The sequence below is a fragment of the Phaenicophaeus curvirostris genome, chromosome 11 (assembly GCF_032191515.1).
Source record: "Phaenicophaeus curvirostris isolate KB17595 chromosome 11, BPBGC_Pcur_1.0, whole genome shotgun sequence".
NCBI classification, from domain to species: domain Eukaryota; kingdom Metazoa; phylum Chordata; class Aves; order Cuculiformes; family Cuculidae; genus Phaenicophaeus; species Phaenicophaeus curvirostris.
Genome location: NC_091402.1, coordinates 8,927,584 through 8,942,758, shown reverse-complemented (window position 1 = coordinate 8,942,758; position 15,175 = coordinate 8,927,584). Strand labels below are relative to the sequence as shown.

The 15,175-nt window shown below is 42.7% G+C and overlaps 1 protein-coding gene across 1 annotated transcript in view; it reads left to right on the top strand.

The window, feature by feature from the left end:
• The first annotated feature begins 582 nt into the window (after window positions 1–582).
• The window catches only part of FRMD4B (FERM domain containing 4B), a 133,103-nt gene continuing 118,510 nt past the window's right edge, over window positions 583–15,175 (top strand). The window contains exon 1 of the mRNA XM_069866316.1: window positions 583–601. Within this exon, the coding sequence (XP_069722417.1) occupies window positions 599–601 (3 nt within the window). The 5' untranslated portion in view covers window positions 583–598. The remainder of the gene's footprint in view (window positions 602–15,175) is intronic.

Below are 15,175 nucleotides of genomic sequence, written 5' to 3'. Positions count from 1 at the left end.
AATTGAGTGTCAACGCTGCGATTCCGCTCTCGGCTCGGGAGATAACAAATATTTGCTCGCTTGCAGACAATGAATGCTGTTTGTGGAGTCAGGGGTCTGAGAAGTGTTCCCGTGCAACTTAGTCTGCTGAGCAGGAGGGAATCCACTGGCCCTGTCATCTTGCTTTTCCCCTTCAAGAAAGAAGCCGTGGAGCCCCTTAGGGCTATGAACAAGCTTGTTTGGACAGAAATACATCCCTGCCGGACCAAGGCCCGACAAAGGAAGCTCAGGGTGCTTCCTTTGCCTTTGTTACGCTTGTTTTCCTTCCCTGCCTGGCCTCACATCCTCCCTCTCGCTGAGAATAGTCCCTTTTCCCTGTATTGTTCTCAGCGTGTTTCCTTTCGCCCCTCTTTTCCTCCACCCCTCCTTAGCCACAGGTTCCCTGCAGACATACTGACATGCATTTTCCCTCCCATCTATGGAGTTTTTAAGTCCAGACCTACCTATTTTGAGGAAATTATCTGTTTTGTGAGTGTAGCATCCATGTTTTAATTGGACCTAAATTTTCCTTTAATGGGTTTGAACTCAATTGAAATAAACATCACTTGGAACGTGCCACATGGTAAGGATGATTTGTTTGCCTGTGCACCACTTTGTATCAGTTTAAATTATACCAAGCACGGTGTGTTTGTAGATTGAGCGTTTGAACCCAGTCATTGATATGATGTAAAATAATGTTATGCTTTACCTTTGACCTCAATGTTCCTTGATTTTATACATGGGACTAGGCTAAATAAACACAGCTTTGTTGAATGTAGCTTAAGACTGTTACACGGAATACCCTTTTTCTGGGAAAAAAGTTTTGGAGTTCCAGTAGTGGCTGGAGATGAGACCTAGGGAGAAGCCACATTAGGATCTTGTCAGAAAGTTGTCTCCACAAGGGTCCAGTCCTCATCTTCTGTTGCGTATTTGGTTTGAGTCTTAGATTCATCTGAAAGTGTTTGCATGTCTCTGTTGAAACAGAGGGCAGTGCATAGCTGCTGTCTGTGGGGCTTACTGATTTTTCTTTTAGGGCATGGTGTTCTTTATGCTCTGCCTTTAGAGTTCTGCCTAATGGGAAGCAAAGAGCAGCTGAGCTCATTCTTGTAACTTTTGCAGGATTCTCATAGCTGCAGAGAAATAGTCAAGTCTTTAATCAATTTTTACTTGGCTATAACTTGGGAAATCTTTGAGCAGCTGCAGGGACACTGGCTGGAGAGCTGGGGAAGACAGCAGTGCTTTAGTTATGCCTGATTTGCACGGAGGTAGGAGCATAGATTTAGAAAAATGTAAGTATTTTCACTTGTGTTCTCTACTTTTTTAAAAATAATTTTATTGAAGCTGCCACATTCCTCTTTTTAAAGAGCTTATTCTGCAAAAGTTAGCAATGCTTGGCTTGGAGACACTTATATTTCCTATAATTGCACAGATTTCCAGGTTTGGCCTATATTAAATGAGGGTCATGTTGCTGATTCCCTTGGACTTGTCTGGGTACAGATAAGTCAGAACTCTTTTGCTTTGATTCTGATGCATTTAAACACATCAAAAACCTCTTACTAAGAATGCACCCTTCAGTCCACTGGAACTATGCGTGTCATCTTGGTCGTAAGATGGGGATTGTATAGAAACCTTTGTGTTAACACGGTTTAGAATTTCATAGTCCTGAAAATGTTGTCAGGAGTGAATGAATTCCTGAGGTCTAACATGTAGGTGACCATTTTTAATGTGGCTTACTGTGAGGATGCTGAGTTTGTATTCACAGCATCTAGTGTGTTTCCTGGCTAGTGAAATGAAATTGCTCTCTGGTTCCTCATAAAGGTTGTGAATGCATCTCAGCTTTAGAAATTGGGGCTGTTCCCTAGGCTTTCTGCTAGAACATTAAAAACAAACTCTCACATACCACCTAAAACTTAGTTTCAGTGCATGTTACTTCATTCAGTCTTGTGAATATGAAACTGAAAAATGACATGAAAAGACTTCTATGAGTGTGGCTGTGTCACCACTGTGGGACTTAGCTGAAGTGGACGTGGATGGGCATTCTTGGTGTAGGCAAGTCAACCCTTAGTTTCTGATAACTGAAGCAGCAGAGGGTAAAAAGGAGGCCCACTGTGTGGCTTACATAACTTTCAAAAAGCTCTTGTGTATTTTCTGTATCCTATTTTCTTCTTTCAGTGCTCCTAGCATCCACTGAATGGCAAGGGGAGAGAGTGAAGGACTTGGAAAAAAGAAGTATTCTAGGACCCCAGGACTGTTTGTGCTCGTTATACCTTTCCAGGGAAATAGTGGGCCTATGTGTCAAATCCATTTGCAACTGGTAGTATAAATTAAAGCTGGGGGATAAATGGGTTAGAAGGTTAATGAGATGTCTGAACTTAATTGATTCACCATACAAATTGGCTATAATGTCTTTTGTTTGCCTTTTTCCCCTCCCTGGGTTGCTGTGTTACATGAATTTAAAGGGGTGGTGGTGACAGTGGAGTCTTGGTTATTTGGAAAACATGGCTAGGAGACTTCAGTCATATTCCCTAAGGATGAGCTGATGTGTGATATCGGACACAGTAAGGTAGCTCTGAATTAGGACTCTGCATCCCTCTGTATTCTAAATCTCAGTGCCATGGGCTGTTGTCAATGGTTGAGCCGCAGACAGCTGTGTGCCCTGGCTGTTACGCAGAGCTGTACAATCCTGGTGTTAATAGAAACTTTTTATTTAGATGTGGTGTCGTACAAGCTGAGCTATGAAGGTGAGTAGAGGAGGAGCTATAATACTGTATCAAGTGATTTCTGGATCTTAAAGCTGTCAGGCAGCATCCCAGCCAAGATCAAGGTTCTTAGATCACCACATCATTGTAGGATGTGAGGCGTGAGCCTGGCACCTCTATGCTTGTAACTAGGTTTCACATAAACCGGCACATGCCATATGCTGCAAGATTGCTCAATACTTAAAACAATTTTCTTAAGATATCATTAAGTCAACAGCCAAGTGCAGTAAGTAGGTTGTTGGACATCATGGATAAATGAGCTGTGTCCTTATCTTGTGTACATCACCAGCAATATTGTATGACAGTGTTTAGTTGTAGGAACAATTCCTTGGCTGGCTTACAGCCTGTATTTTTACAGGCTAAGCAGTTTGCATCCGATGTAACGGTGAAAAGCCACAAGCATAGTTGCTATTGTTTGGTTGCAGCCATTTCAAAGCATTAAGCCTTCCTCTTGCCCACAGTCCTAATGCATCAGTACTTTCAGCAATGGTTAACAGTTCTGTGGTTAAATGGCACAGGTTCTAGAAAGAAGGGTTTTTTTGTTTTCTTTTGGTATTTAAAGCAGCAGAACAAACCATCAAACCATGGTTCCTTCAGAATTGTAGTAATTTTTGTGAAATGGGACTGCACATTGAAAACATACAAACCATAATTTCAGTCTGTTTTCTATGCAGCCTGTTTACAGGGCAAAGTCAGGAAAGGAGATACTTCTATGCAATGGTCTCTTTTTTTAGGTGCCACTCTCTTAGGAGGTTGGCTGTAGGTAGGGATGACGAGCTTCAGACCTTCAGCAGTTGTCAAAACTTTGTTGCAAGGGAAGGGGGATGCTGAAGGGTGAGAAGACAAGCAGTTCTGCTGGGATTATCTTCTTAGTTATGTCAGTTAAACAAGCTAATATGAAACTGTTGTTTGAGAATGTTTGCAAAGATGCCCCAGAACTCAAATGTATGAATCCTCAATTTGCTTGTGTCCTTTCATTCCTCTGCAAGGGCAAGATTTGTCACTACTACACTCCTCTAGTTCAAAGCTGCATTTTTTCAACTCCCTTTTTGGTTTGAGATTGTATGGTTTAGTTACTGAGCCAAATTAATCATTTCAGTCACTGCTTATTGGTCCTGGAGCATGTAGGTGATCAGTTAGTGTGGTTACTGATCACCAGTGATGAGTTAAACTTGTCCCAGCCTGGTCATGCTCTGCTGTGTGGCTGTGCCTTTGCAGTGGGAAATGGGTATCTAAAACCCTTTCTAAGATGTGTAAAATGTAGCCCTACAGTTTTTCTCATGCTAATGTCTGATCTATCTTTATTCCCTTTGAAAGAGAGTTCCATAGGCTGGTTAATCTCCCCATATATAAATCTCTTTCATACAATTAATCCTTTTTTTAATTTTTTTTTCAGATCCTACTGTAGAAGAGAGATGTTTTAGAGGCGAATACATTTACCTTGTGTTGTATTGAAAATAAAACCCTTTTACTTCAAAGCAGAAATAAAGCAAAAATACAGACGCATTTTTCTGCACATTCTTGGTTATTGTTGTGTAGTGTTAAAATAAAAGATTCGGAGGATTATTCTATCCTCAGACTTTCCACTAAAGAGATTTACTTTCAATCCTGAGAAATCTTATAGAAAATCAAGTGACAAAAGATGCAAAATAGGTGATGAAATCTTGACACTCCAGAAGTTAGTGGGAATCTTAAAGCCAGAATTTCACTTGGAGTTTTAATTATCTCCCTGGAACATAGTATTTTTGTTTTTAGAGTTGTGGATTTGTAGAATTTACTGAAATACCAATTCCTTTGTGTTCCAGGCTTATTCATAAGTGATCCAGCTGATTTCCCACCCTCTCTCTCCCCCTGAAGTGACCTAAAATATTAGGAAACAGGCTCCTGGAATATTTCAATTATTTTTAAACAGTGTATTAAACAGCATCAGCAATCCTTGTGCATCCTTTTCCTTTCCCAACAAGTCCTAGAAGGACTTAAAGAGACATTAAAAGTATCTTGGGGCAGAGACCACTTTCTCTAGTTTGGAAACAAATCTGGAAGTAATAAAAATAATAAGTGGATATTTTGGAGAGTGTTTTTACTTGAGTCAGCCTACCCTGGCCTTGAGAATGCAGCAGAGTCGGACTTTACAGAGTAGTTAGATGTGGCAGTGCTTGATGTGCTCGCTCCTTTGGTTTAAGGTTCTAGGAGGGAAGAGGTGGAGGGTAGTAGATGTAGTAGAAAGATGTAGGGTTGCTTTAGAGCAGGAAGCAAAGTCTGGTTGGTAAGGGGGACAGAAGTCCCAGGAGGGAAAAGGAGAGTGCTAGGCACGGCACAAAAGGTGGTTGCCATCTGTAACCCAGCCTTGGGCTGAGATTGTAGTGTATTGATGTATTTTATGTGACATATTACCTCCTGAGGTACTGCAGTGCTAAATGTACAGGTTACATGAACGTGGTTACTGCATCTGTCTTGACAGTCCTGCTTGGGTGTTATGGAAAGCAGATGCGCGCATGTTCAGTAGCTATTGTGCAAGAGAGCTGGGACTGAATTAAACCAGTAAAGAGAGCAGTTCTTATAAAAGGTAAAATGTCTGGAATATAAAAAGATTTTTTTTTTTAAACAAAGGGTGTGTGTAAGATTAACCCTTGACATGGTGTGTTCTGCTGTTTGTCCCTGGAGGCGATAATGATGGAAAATGTGTGTCTGGAGCTTGGAAAGCATCTCTGAACAGTCCCTAGTGCACAGAAATGGCTGTAGTTGTCTAATGATTTGTGGCTTTTTCTCCTTACTTTCCTCTGAAATTCTATTTTAAGTTTAGGCTTTTGTTCCTAGTTTAGAAAACAAACTCTCTGGATGGAGATCAGCAATTTGAGTATATATAAGTCTGACGCTAGGTTTCCTCATGTGTACAATACGATTGAAATGTCTTTGTTGGCAGGGATGCTGCCTAAGGACAGGGTCTAGGTAAAAGCAAATTTTAAATGACCAAAATTTTAATTATACTTTTAAAGTAAAAAGACTGCAACACGTAATTGCTGTAGAAAGAGCAGAAAAGTGAAGTGTGGGAAATGCAAAAGGATGTGCTGCAGCAGTTCTAATTCATACTGTATTACTCAGTTTTACAATAGAATAGAAGTGTTTCTAATCACTTGTTCCTCTTTCAGTGTCAAAAAAGCTTAGCAGAGAGTTGATAGAATCTAATGTTTTAGCAAGTAGAATACAATTGGCATTTATTGCAAGCACTGTGTTAGTGGGATGGAGAGATTTGTATATATTGTGTCGCTAATGTGTTAGAGATTCTGAATGCCTGGACTTGCTTTGTCCTTCTGTCACCCAAAAATGAATATTTTTTTATCTAGGCAACTGATTTTTTTTTTTAACTTTGCTGTTGTCTCAATGATTTTGAAAATCAGTTGTATCTCTATGTAATTTAATAGTCTATGTTCTTGTGCAGAGGAGAAAGTTTGGAGAAATAACCTTTCCTAATCACTTCTCCAGCCCCACCTGATCTTGCTTACTTGGGAGGCAGAAATAAGGAAGCTCCAGGAGGTGTCTGTTTGGCAGCCTTGAGGCTGATGCATTACCTGGCACAGAGTAAGCAGCTATGTGCTTATCTGTCAGTATTTCCTAATGCTGACCATGTGAGTCTGCCTCTCTTGGCAACGGCATAACTCCCTTTCCATGTTTTAGCCTTTACTGTGCTTACAAGTAAATCACTGTAAGGAATGGATGCGAGTATCTGCTGGAAACACAAGAGGAGAGTCATCCAATTACAAGTTCCTGTGAAACGAAGGTGAATTGAAGTTGAAATCTAATAAATGTCCCCATTATCTTGGGATATCCAGGGGGCAGTGGGAAAACTTGTACAGCTGTTTCTGTAAGCAATAGCGTGAACTTGATAAACGCAGTAGTGTCAAGGCTTTCCAAGTTTGTCACTTAGATGAACTGATTGTCCTGGGGGGAAGGAGAGGGAAACAAGGAGCTTTCTTAGATCTTCCTGACAGCAGATGTAGGGGAAGGGGAGTGTATGTGTGCATACAGGGGGCTACTGGTATGATAGAAGATCATACTTGTGTGGACTTGCAGGAAGATCTGTTGTGATGGACTACATTGCCAGATTACAAGATCTTTAGGGACAGGGGTTTCTTGATGGCCCACCCCTAGCCATGTGGGACTATGGTAGGTTTAGAAGGGAAAAGGATCTTCAGTCTGCACATGTGTGTATAATGGAGGTCTGCATGTAAAGAATCACACTGGAGGAAGAAGAAACATGAATGGCAAAAAAGGAGAAGGTCTTGCTGTGGTGTCTGGTGTATTACGTGGACCTCGGTTTATTGGAAAACAGGTTTCATAACAAAGGTATCTGAAGAAATCTTAGGAGAAACTATTCAGCCAGGCTGAAGTAAGCTTTGTTTTTAGCCCTGTTTTGATGTACACTGAAGGTATTTTACTACCTGGAGTTATCTTGGCTGCTAACTTTGTTCCTTTCACTTTGAGCAGTAATCTCAACCCCCTCATTCTCAAGCTCAATCTTTATTTTTTTTTTTAATAATCCAGCAAGATTTTATTTGTTGTTTAATGTTAGAAAGGCTTGTTTGCAGTGTATTAAGATCTTTTCTTTCAGAATTCATGCCCTGTTGCAGGGTCATAGAATCACTAGGTTGGAGAAGACCCACTGGATTATGGAGTCCAACCATTCCTATCAGTCACTAAACCATGCCCCTCAGCACCTCATCCACCGGTCCCTTAAACACCTCCAGGAAAGGTGATTCAACCACCTCCCTGGGCAGCCTGTTCCAGTGCCAAATGACCCTTTCTGTGAAAAATTTTTTCCTAATGTCCAGCCTAAACCTCGGAGTAAGCTGCACCCCTCTTTTCCTTATGAGAGAAATCCTTTTCCCTGTATCAGCCTCATCCCCCCCAGTACTCAAATGGAACCTGGGCCGTGCAGAAGCTGTGATACCGTATGTTTATTCAGATACATTTGAGTGTGTCATCTTCGCTCTTGACTAAAACATAACTGCGTGGGATTTTAGTGGCACCAGGAATGAGACTTCCAATTTGCTTTAACAGTTGTTGTCTCCAGCTCTGTTGTTTAAGTACAGGGTGGCGGGTTGTGATTGTGGCAGACTGTGTGTCTGGCACTTCCTCTGCAAAGTTGTACTTGCTTGGGTTTGTTTTTTACATACTAAAATACATAGTGTGTTCTGTAGCCCTGTCCTAAAATAAAATGTGGGGAGGAAAGAAAAAAAAAAAAGCCCACTAAGAGCAGCTTGCCATGGGTGGGACGGAGCTAGAAAGAGCAGCCAGAAGAGAAGAGGCGAGTGATGTTAAATGAGTACAGTGAGGAGCAGAAGTGTGGAATCACTGTAGGGGATGAACTGCCTGGCAATTCGTCCTTAGAAAGTTTCACGCAGTGAGCCCAGGTAAGTGGAAACTCGGATTGAGAGTGGTACTCGCAGAGCATCGCCGTGCTGGGCATGTACACTCCTGCTGAAGGCCAGGGAGAGGCGGGGAACGCATTTACTGCCTTTGCTGTTATATTGCCTCAGTAAAGAAATATCCCTAGTTACTTTCCCTGTACAAAAGCATGGAATAGGCTTGAGAGATGTGGTCTGTCTCAGCTGAAACCTGAACTGTGAAAACTGCCGGGAGAGTTGCCGGCTGCCCAGGGCAAGGGAGCAGGGTAAGAGACTGCAGCGTGGGTCTCAAGTTTAGTGGTGCAACGCCTTCATGATGTGTCTTAGAGCTGTGCCTTAGGAAAGAGCAGTAGTTGCAAGCTCAAGCCTCTGCTTTGTGGTGCTAGAAATTGCATTTAATGTTTTGGTTTTTTTTTTTAATGTGCTAGTAATTTTTATAGTTGCAATCCAGCCTTGTAAATCTTAACACAAACTATCCCAAGCCCCTGACTGACTATTGCTTAGGTGTGTTGGCCTATGTTGTAACAGCTGAGCTTAAACAACAGTGGCCATACGTGCCTTCAGTGCATGGCAGGTAATAGCTTACTGGGAGAGGAGGGAAGTCGGAGGCTGTGGTCTGACCTAGCTGTGTACTTCTCCACATCCGTCCAACTGCAGTGCAATGGGATCTGGCCCTGTCGTCTGGATTTTAGGCATGAGCTTCAATCTATCCACGTGGTTTTGTACCCTCGGGCTGTAAAGTGGTGCTGTACAGAACTGCCAAGTGGAACAAGGAAATGGGAAATGAAGCTGTTGGCAAAAATTAAGATCCTGGTTCCTTCATCAGAGAAGTCGTCTTATTTGCTTACTTGAAATTGGGAGGAGAAGATGGAGCCTCAGGGCGGAATTCAGTTCTTTCCATTTAGAAGAACATATTGGTGGACCTAACACAATATCTGCTGGTGGTACCTTTGGCTGTGCTACTGAGGTGTTCCTGCAGTGGGGTGTTCACCCTCCTAAAACAAGTAGGCAAGTAGGCTGTTTTGCACAACGAACTGGAGAGAATAGGGGGAAAATGGGCTTCTCCCTCCCAGCTTCATATAGGACTGTGTGGCATGCAGTTATAAAATATGCCAATGTGTATACTGCAGCTTGGACTAAAGAGCTATCACTGATGCTTCACCAGGACACTAAGATCATATTCATCTTTGGGATTCTCTTAAAAGGGATTTTGCTGAGAACCTATTGTTTGTGCCTGTTGTCTTACTCTGCAAAACTTGTCTCAGTAAAAGTACCGACTGGGTACAGCGTGATGTTAGTGTGAGTCTCTGGATGTGCTGCAGGAGTGTGTGCGTGCATGAGTGCTGGATGAAGAGGAGGGGGATCTCTGCCTGATGCTGTCTCTGGCTACTCCTCCCAGCACTTCCCAATCCTGAACCCTGGAGCCACCAAACCCTGGGGACTCTCCCAGGTCTGGGGAGGAGAGTTCAAAGCAGTTTTGCCTCCTGGGGCAGGTGGGAGTGGAAACTCCTGTTGTACAGAAAGATGTCTGATAACACTTGAGATAGTGCTTTGCCAAAAGCAGCTGTTCTCATGCTTCTGGAAAAGAATAAAAGGTTTGGGAGGAGATGATGTCTGACTAGTAAGTCTGTAGTAGATGAATCGCAACATCTGTAGCGTAGCCTGCTTTTTTCCTCTGGGGCTATGAGGGGTGTAATAGCAGGTTTCTGCAGCAATGCCCATCACCTCAGGCTGGAGGAGCTTTTATTTTAAGGCTTCACATCCCTGATATCACTGGGTCTTGTGCTGGCCTTGCCTGGGCCCCTCCAGTTTGCACTCTATTGTACCTAACAAGGGTGGTGTGGTAAGGCATAGCACCTTACTCTGGTGGGAGGAAGACTTCTGAGGTGTTTATCAATGGTGCTTTGTGCCCTTCTCCAGCACAAAAGGTTTTGAAAATTTCACATTCACCGTTTCAGTGTGCAATTATTTCAAGCGAGCAGCTTCTCTGCAACTGTGTGACACCCATGTTCAAATGGAAGGTGGGGCAAGGTAGGAAGAAAAACTAAATTAAATTCAAATTTACCACCATCCAGTAACTTACCAGTACTAATGACAATAATATAACGTTAGCAATGGCTTCATTGTCATAAAGCACAGGTCTCTATATAAAGGACACTTTCTTTACCTCCTAGAACTTCCTGGCATGGCTACAGCTACCCTTTTTGTCTAAATAATACAGCTTAGAATACTATTTACTGAGTTAAATATGTCCACTCTTGAGGGTCTAATAATATTGATTAGCAGAGGACAAAATCAGTGAAGGTGTGTGCTTGGTTTTAGTGAATACCAGGCAGCAAGGTGATAGCCATTCTTTCAGACTCTGCTTCTGCAATTAGAATCCAAATTGTTTGTGTGAGCCAGGCCAGAATGTGCTGGTATTTACCCAATTTTTGACGAAGACACTTAGCAGAAGAATGTGCTCTGCATGCTCGCCATTCCGCTAGGAAAACTGTGCATATAAAGTAAACATCAAGCAAATATCTGGAGGGCCAGGGAGGCTGCAGAAGAACAGTACGTCCTCCAGTTTTTAAGGAAAAGCAAGTAGTCCCCATGTATTCCATTGTTATGTCCTCTGCAAGCTCCCTCCCAACCAATACTGCTGCCTTGGTGATTACAATAAACCTCTTTATTTCATTTCAATATGTGTCTGGTCGAGTACCTGAAATTCGGAATGGGATTAGGAGAGATGAATTGCTTCTGAAATTGGTAATAACAGAAAAAGCAAACCTGTCTGACAGTATCTGCCCTGTGATCTTCTGAGAGCAGGTAAAAGAATTCTTAATTAACTTTTTGCAAGGATGGGGTAGTATTTTTGTGAAATTCATTTTGGAAAGTTACAGCATGAGTTGTTGTTGCCTGAATGACAGTAACCTTATGAGTTACCATAAAGTAGATCCTAGCCTGTAAAAAATACTGGGTTTAAAGGAGGAAGACAGAAGAAAAAAGCCGTAACATTTGTTGTGGGCTGAAATGAGGGAGCCGACTTGGAGAAACCTGTTAAAGCTCGGGTAACACACGAGTGAAGCCTCTTGTAACTGTTGTTGTCAAAACAATTCCAGAAGCTCTTTGCACTGCTTCTGTTTTGCTTTTCTGCCTCCTGTCTGCATGAGACACCTCAAAGCCAGTCAGAGGCTCTGGTGCAGGTGTGATGTATAGTATACATGGTCGCATGAGTCCAGGCCAGTTACTCCATGAATATTTTATCTGACCAGTTAAAGTCCTGGAACTGGCCCAAGTCAGAAAGAGCTTGAAACCTTCAGTGTTTCAGAAGTTGGAAGCTAAAACTTTGGAAGTGACCTGGCTGCTTAGTGGCTATCTGTGCACGTAGAGGTATCAAACTGAGAGTAGTGGAAGTAGCAGTGTGTTAAGCTTGTCTTGCTTGGTACTGAGGGCTCAGCACAGAGACTGTCACTGCTAATTGCTGTTGTGGCAGGAACGCATTTTCTTCCTCCAACAATGCTCAGTGAAACTGTCATCAAACTCTTGTGTCTTGGATTGCTGCAGATTCCTTATTAAAAAGTATTCGGGTGATGGAAAATGGGAGGTTATTGCAAAGCAGCAGATAATTACCTGTCTCGGGACTAAATTCATGTTGTTCCCAAAGAAAAAGCCTTGACAGACCATTCTGTCAGCTGCTGGAGTAATTAGAAATGGGGGGTGTCCCCTTAGTAAGGGCTATGCCATGGTTCAGCAAGGGTTGCTTTAGTTGAGTCTTTTTGTGTCAAGAAGATGGATAAGTGTGTCCTCTAAGTGGGTGTGGAGCTAACTGCTGGTTAGGAGGGGCAAGCAGATTGCCCCCATGGGACTAAGTGGTGCATTTTCATCCATGTCATGTGTTAGTTTGCACAAAATGAGGTGTGGGGTGCTTTGAGGGCGAGTTTGGAAGGGCAAAGGCAGAGAGCATTGGGGCCCTAAACTGCTCCTCTGTATTGTCCATGTGCTGAGAATGGATCTGGGTGGCTTTACACCTGGGACAGAACTACTGAGAGACTTTGCTTCCCAAGAAATAACTGTCCCAAAGCAAAGTAATTCACTTCCCAGATCATAAACCCACAAGGGGCTATCTGAATGAGAGGCAATAAGTACCTGTAACTCAGGACAATTGCCTGGAAGGCATAGTGAGTTTGTATTGCTTATCCTTTAGTGAGGTTTATGCTGCTGTATTGGTGCACCATGAAATTCATGTGCTTCTTATATTAAATGCCCTTTCATCTTTGCCACTGTGAAGATGATGAAAACTTTGTATGAAACTTGAAGTCTCAAGTGAAGCTTGTAGAAATCTGAATTATTTGGCTAGTTCAATAGCCTATCTCCAACAGCAGCCAACACCAGCTGAAGGAGCCTGGTGCTTTAGATGTTTTGTGTGTTGGGAAGATTTTTCCCAATAAGTTTTCGTTCTCGACACTCAGTTCAAAACTGGTCATGTCCAGAAGTATGGAAGTGGCTTTGAGTCCTGGTAAAACTCCAATTTGCTTAGACCTTGCTTTGAAAAGGGCCAAATATTGCCATAACTTTATGCTTTAGAGGTGCACGAACTTTATCACATGTACATTTGGCTTGCTGGAGTAATGCAGTCTGAATTGCTGTATTCAGGGAGGGGGAAAAAAAAAAGCTGCAGCATGAATTAAACATAGCCAGTATTTCTAAAGGCATGATGTCTTGATTGAATGGTTTTAATTAGCATCATTTAGATATTCTGTTATTGCTTAGCAAGCAAAGTCCTGGTTGGCTCACATAAATATTGAAAAAACAAACTAGGCAATACTCCTGCCAGAGTATTCTTATCGTTCCAGTTTGGTTTCTATCTGTGTACACAAGTAGGATGAAAATGGTGCATACAGAGGAGCAGGCAAGAAGAGCTCTTCTGTGTGAATACAGATGTGCGTGCTTGAGATGTCAGTACAGAAAACAGCTGCCTGCCTGCAAAGTGGTTTGAGGCTTCTAGAAATAGCCCTGGGCTCCTCATGGTTTTTGCTGTGCAAGTTATTTGGGATTAAACATGTTTGGAACAGGGAGGGTCTGGTTTAAAACAACAGCTGGGCAGAGAGAAGGAACACCCACCCACCCCTCCCCATGTATCCTGTAAAGATTCATTTAAAGAAGAGTTATTGCTAACATCAAGCCAGTTGTGTGCTCATAAATTGCATGCACAGCTCTGCTGTGTAAACTACTACTTTTGTCCCTTGTTTTGACAGTCTCTGCACGTAAACCTGGATTCCTCTCACAGCTATTACTTTTGACAGAGTACTGTGTTTGAGCTTGATCTTTTTGCTCTGCTTTCCTGATGGTTTGGAATTAAGTGGGAAGATGAGAAGTCCTGGAGGAGAGGTGTTACTGGGAGGTATGGCATATGACCCCTTGTTCAGTGGCCATGGAGGCAGCTGCTGTAATAACTGCCAGGCAAGCCATGGCTTGCTTGGGGATCCCAGCACTCTGAGACGTGTTGGCAGTCGGTTACTGGGCCCCGGGGAGAGGACGTGGCCCTGTGAGATGGGTGCAGCTCCTTGGATCTGAGTGCAATAAAGCAGGAGATTTGTATGAGTCGGTGCTGCGTGAAATAGATGCAAATAGCAAAGGAGATAGAGGAGGAATTCCCATGTTGATATTGAATCAACAGGCAGGTACTTGTCTGATGCTGCTCTGTAGTTGCAGTCGATCCTGTGTCTGAATAAAAGACCTAGTGGTCTTGGTCCCCCCTTTCCAAGAGGGGTTGTATAAATGTAGATGAGGAGCCACGATTAAGCCCCAGACCTTCTGATAATGTTTTTCACTACCTCAGATTACAGGCAATTTGTTTTAACAGGCAAACACCCACCGCTGGAGTGTTGGAGGTGAAGATGCACAGTTTGCCACTCTGTGGGGACTGCATGTCGGTGTGTGCGTATGTGCAGGGATAACTGTATAGCTGCTTTCCAAGAGTTCCCGTAAATCTAGCTAGCTGCACGGGGCGGTTGGTGGTTGTATAGCCCTGTGTATAACGAGACTGTCTTCCAATGTCCTTGTATTTCTGCAAGCTGATAGTTGAATGCTCAATAGTTTTAAATGGAATATGAATTCATGAGGCTGTCTAGGCACATTGATGCTGTTACATGGGGATGCATGCCAAGGTACTTTCATCTGAGCTGCTTGGCTCCAAGCAGTTTCAGGTTTCACTATCTGGCTTTCAGAGTTGCTCTGAACTAATGAACCTGGGCTGCTACTTCCATAAAAATGTTGCGGCATCCAAAGTTCATACAAATCTGGTGGATTCAATTGGAATTTAGGATCTAATTTTTGAGACTAAGAGTTTTCAAGCCTGAAATGCTATGCAGTGGTAGTTATATATATATTTATCTTATGGTTTTTAATAGCTCAGATGTGGCTTTTTAGTCTGCTGTATGTACCCATAGCACTGTGCCGTGCAGTACTAAAGAGTGCATCCCTCTTTGTTAAAGAAAACTCAAATCAGCTCCAAAACAACGAGGCATAACGTTAGAAAAGTTGCTGCTTTGTGAGAGGAGAAATGTGATAGACCAGTGTATCTGCTAAATTATACAAGGAGCTATTGTGGTGAGCAGGAAAACTGTTGTTTGCTGATGTTTGAGTTATGGCCACGTTATTCTAGTGTGTGCATGCTGCTCCTGCAGATGCTCCCAAGCATGTTAAGTATAGCTGTGGGAATACAGCTTCTTTGGCACCTTTGCTTTCCTGCAGTGATCCACTCACTTGAAATCTTCCCATCTGTTTTTGTTGTTGCTTACAATCTTTGCTCTTGTGTCATCTTGTCCCTCCTTGTTTTAGGCTCTCTGTTTTGGAAACTGTCACAAGGTATTTTCAGGTTCATCTTCCCCTCTTCACCTCCTGCACCCTCCCTGGCACCATCACTGTGTAGTCTCCGAGTTGTGCTTCCTACATTGCTGAAACAAAGGAAAACCCACCCTCTGTAGGGCTGGTTTCAGGCCACGCCTGCTT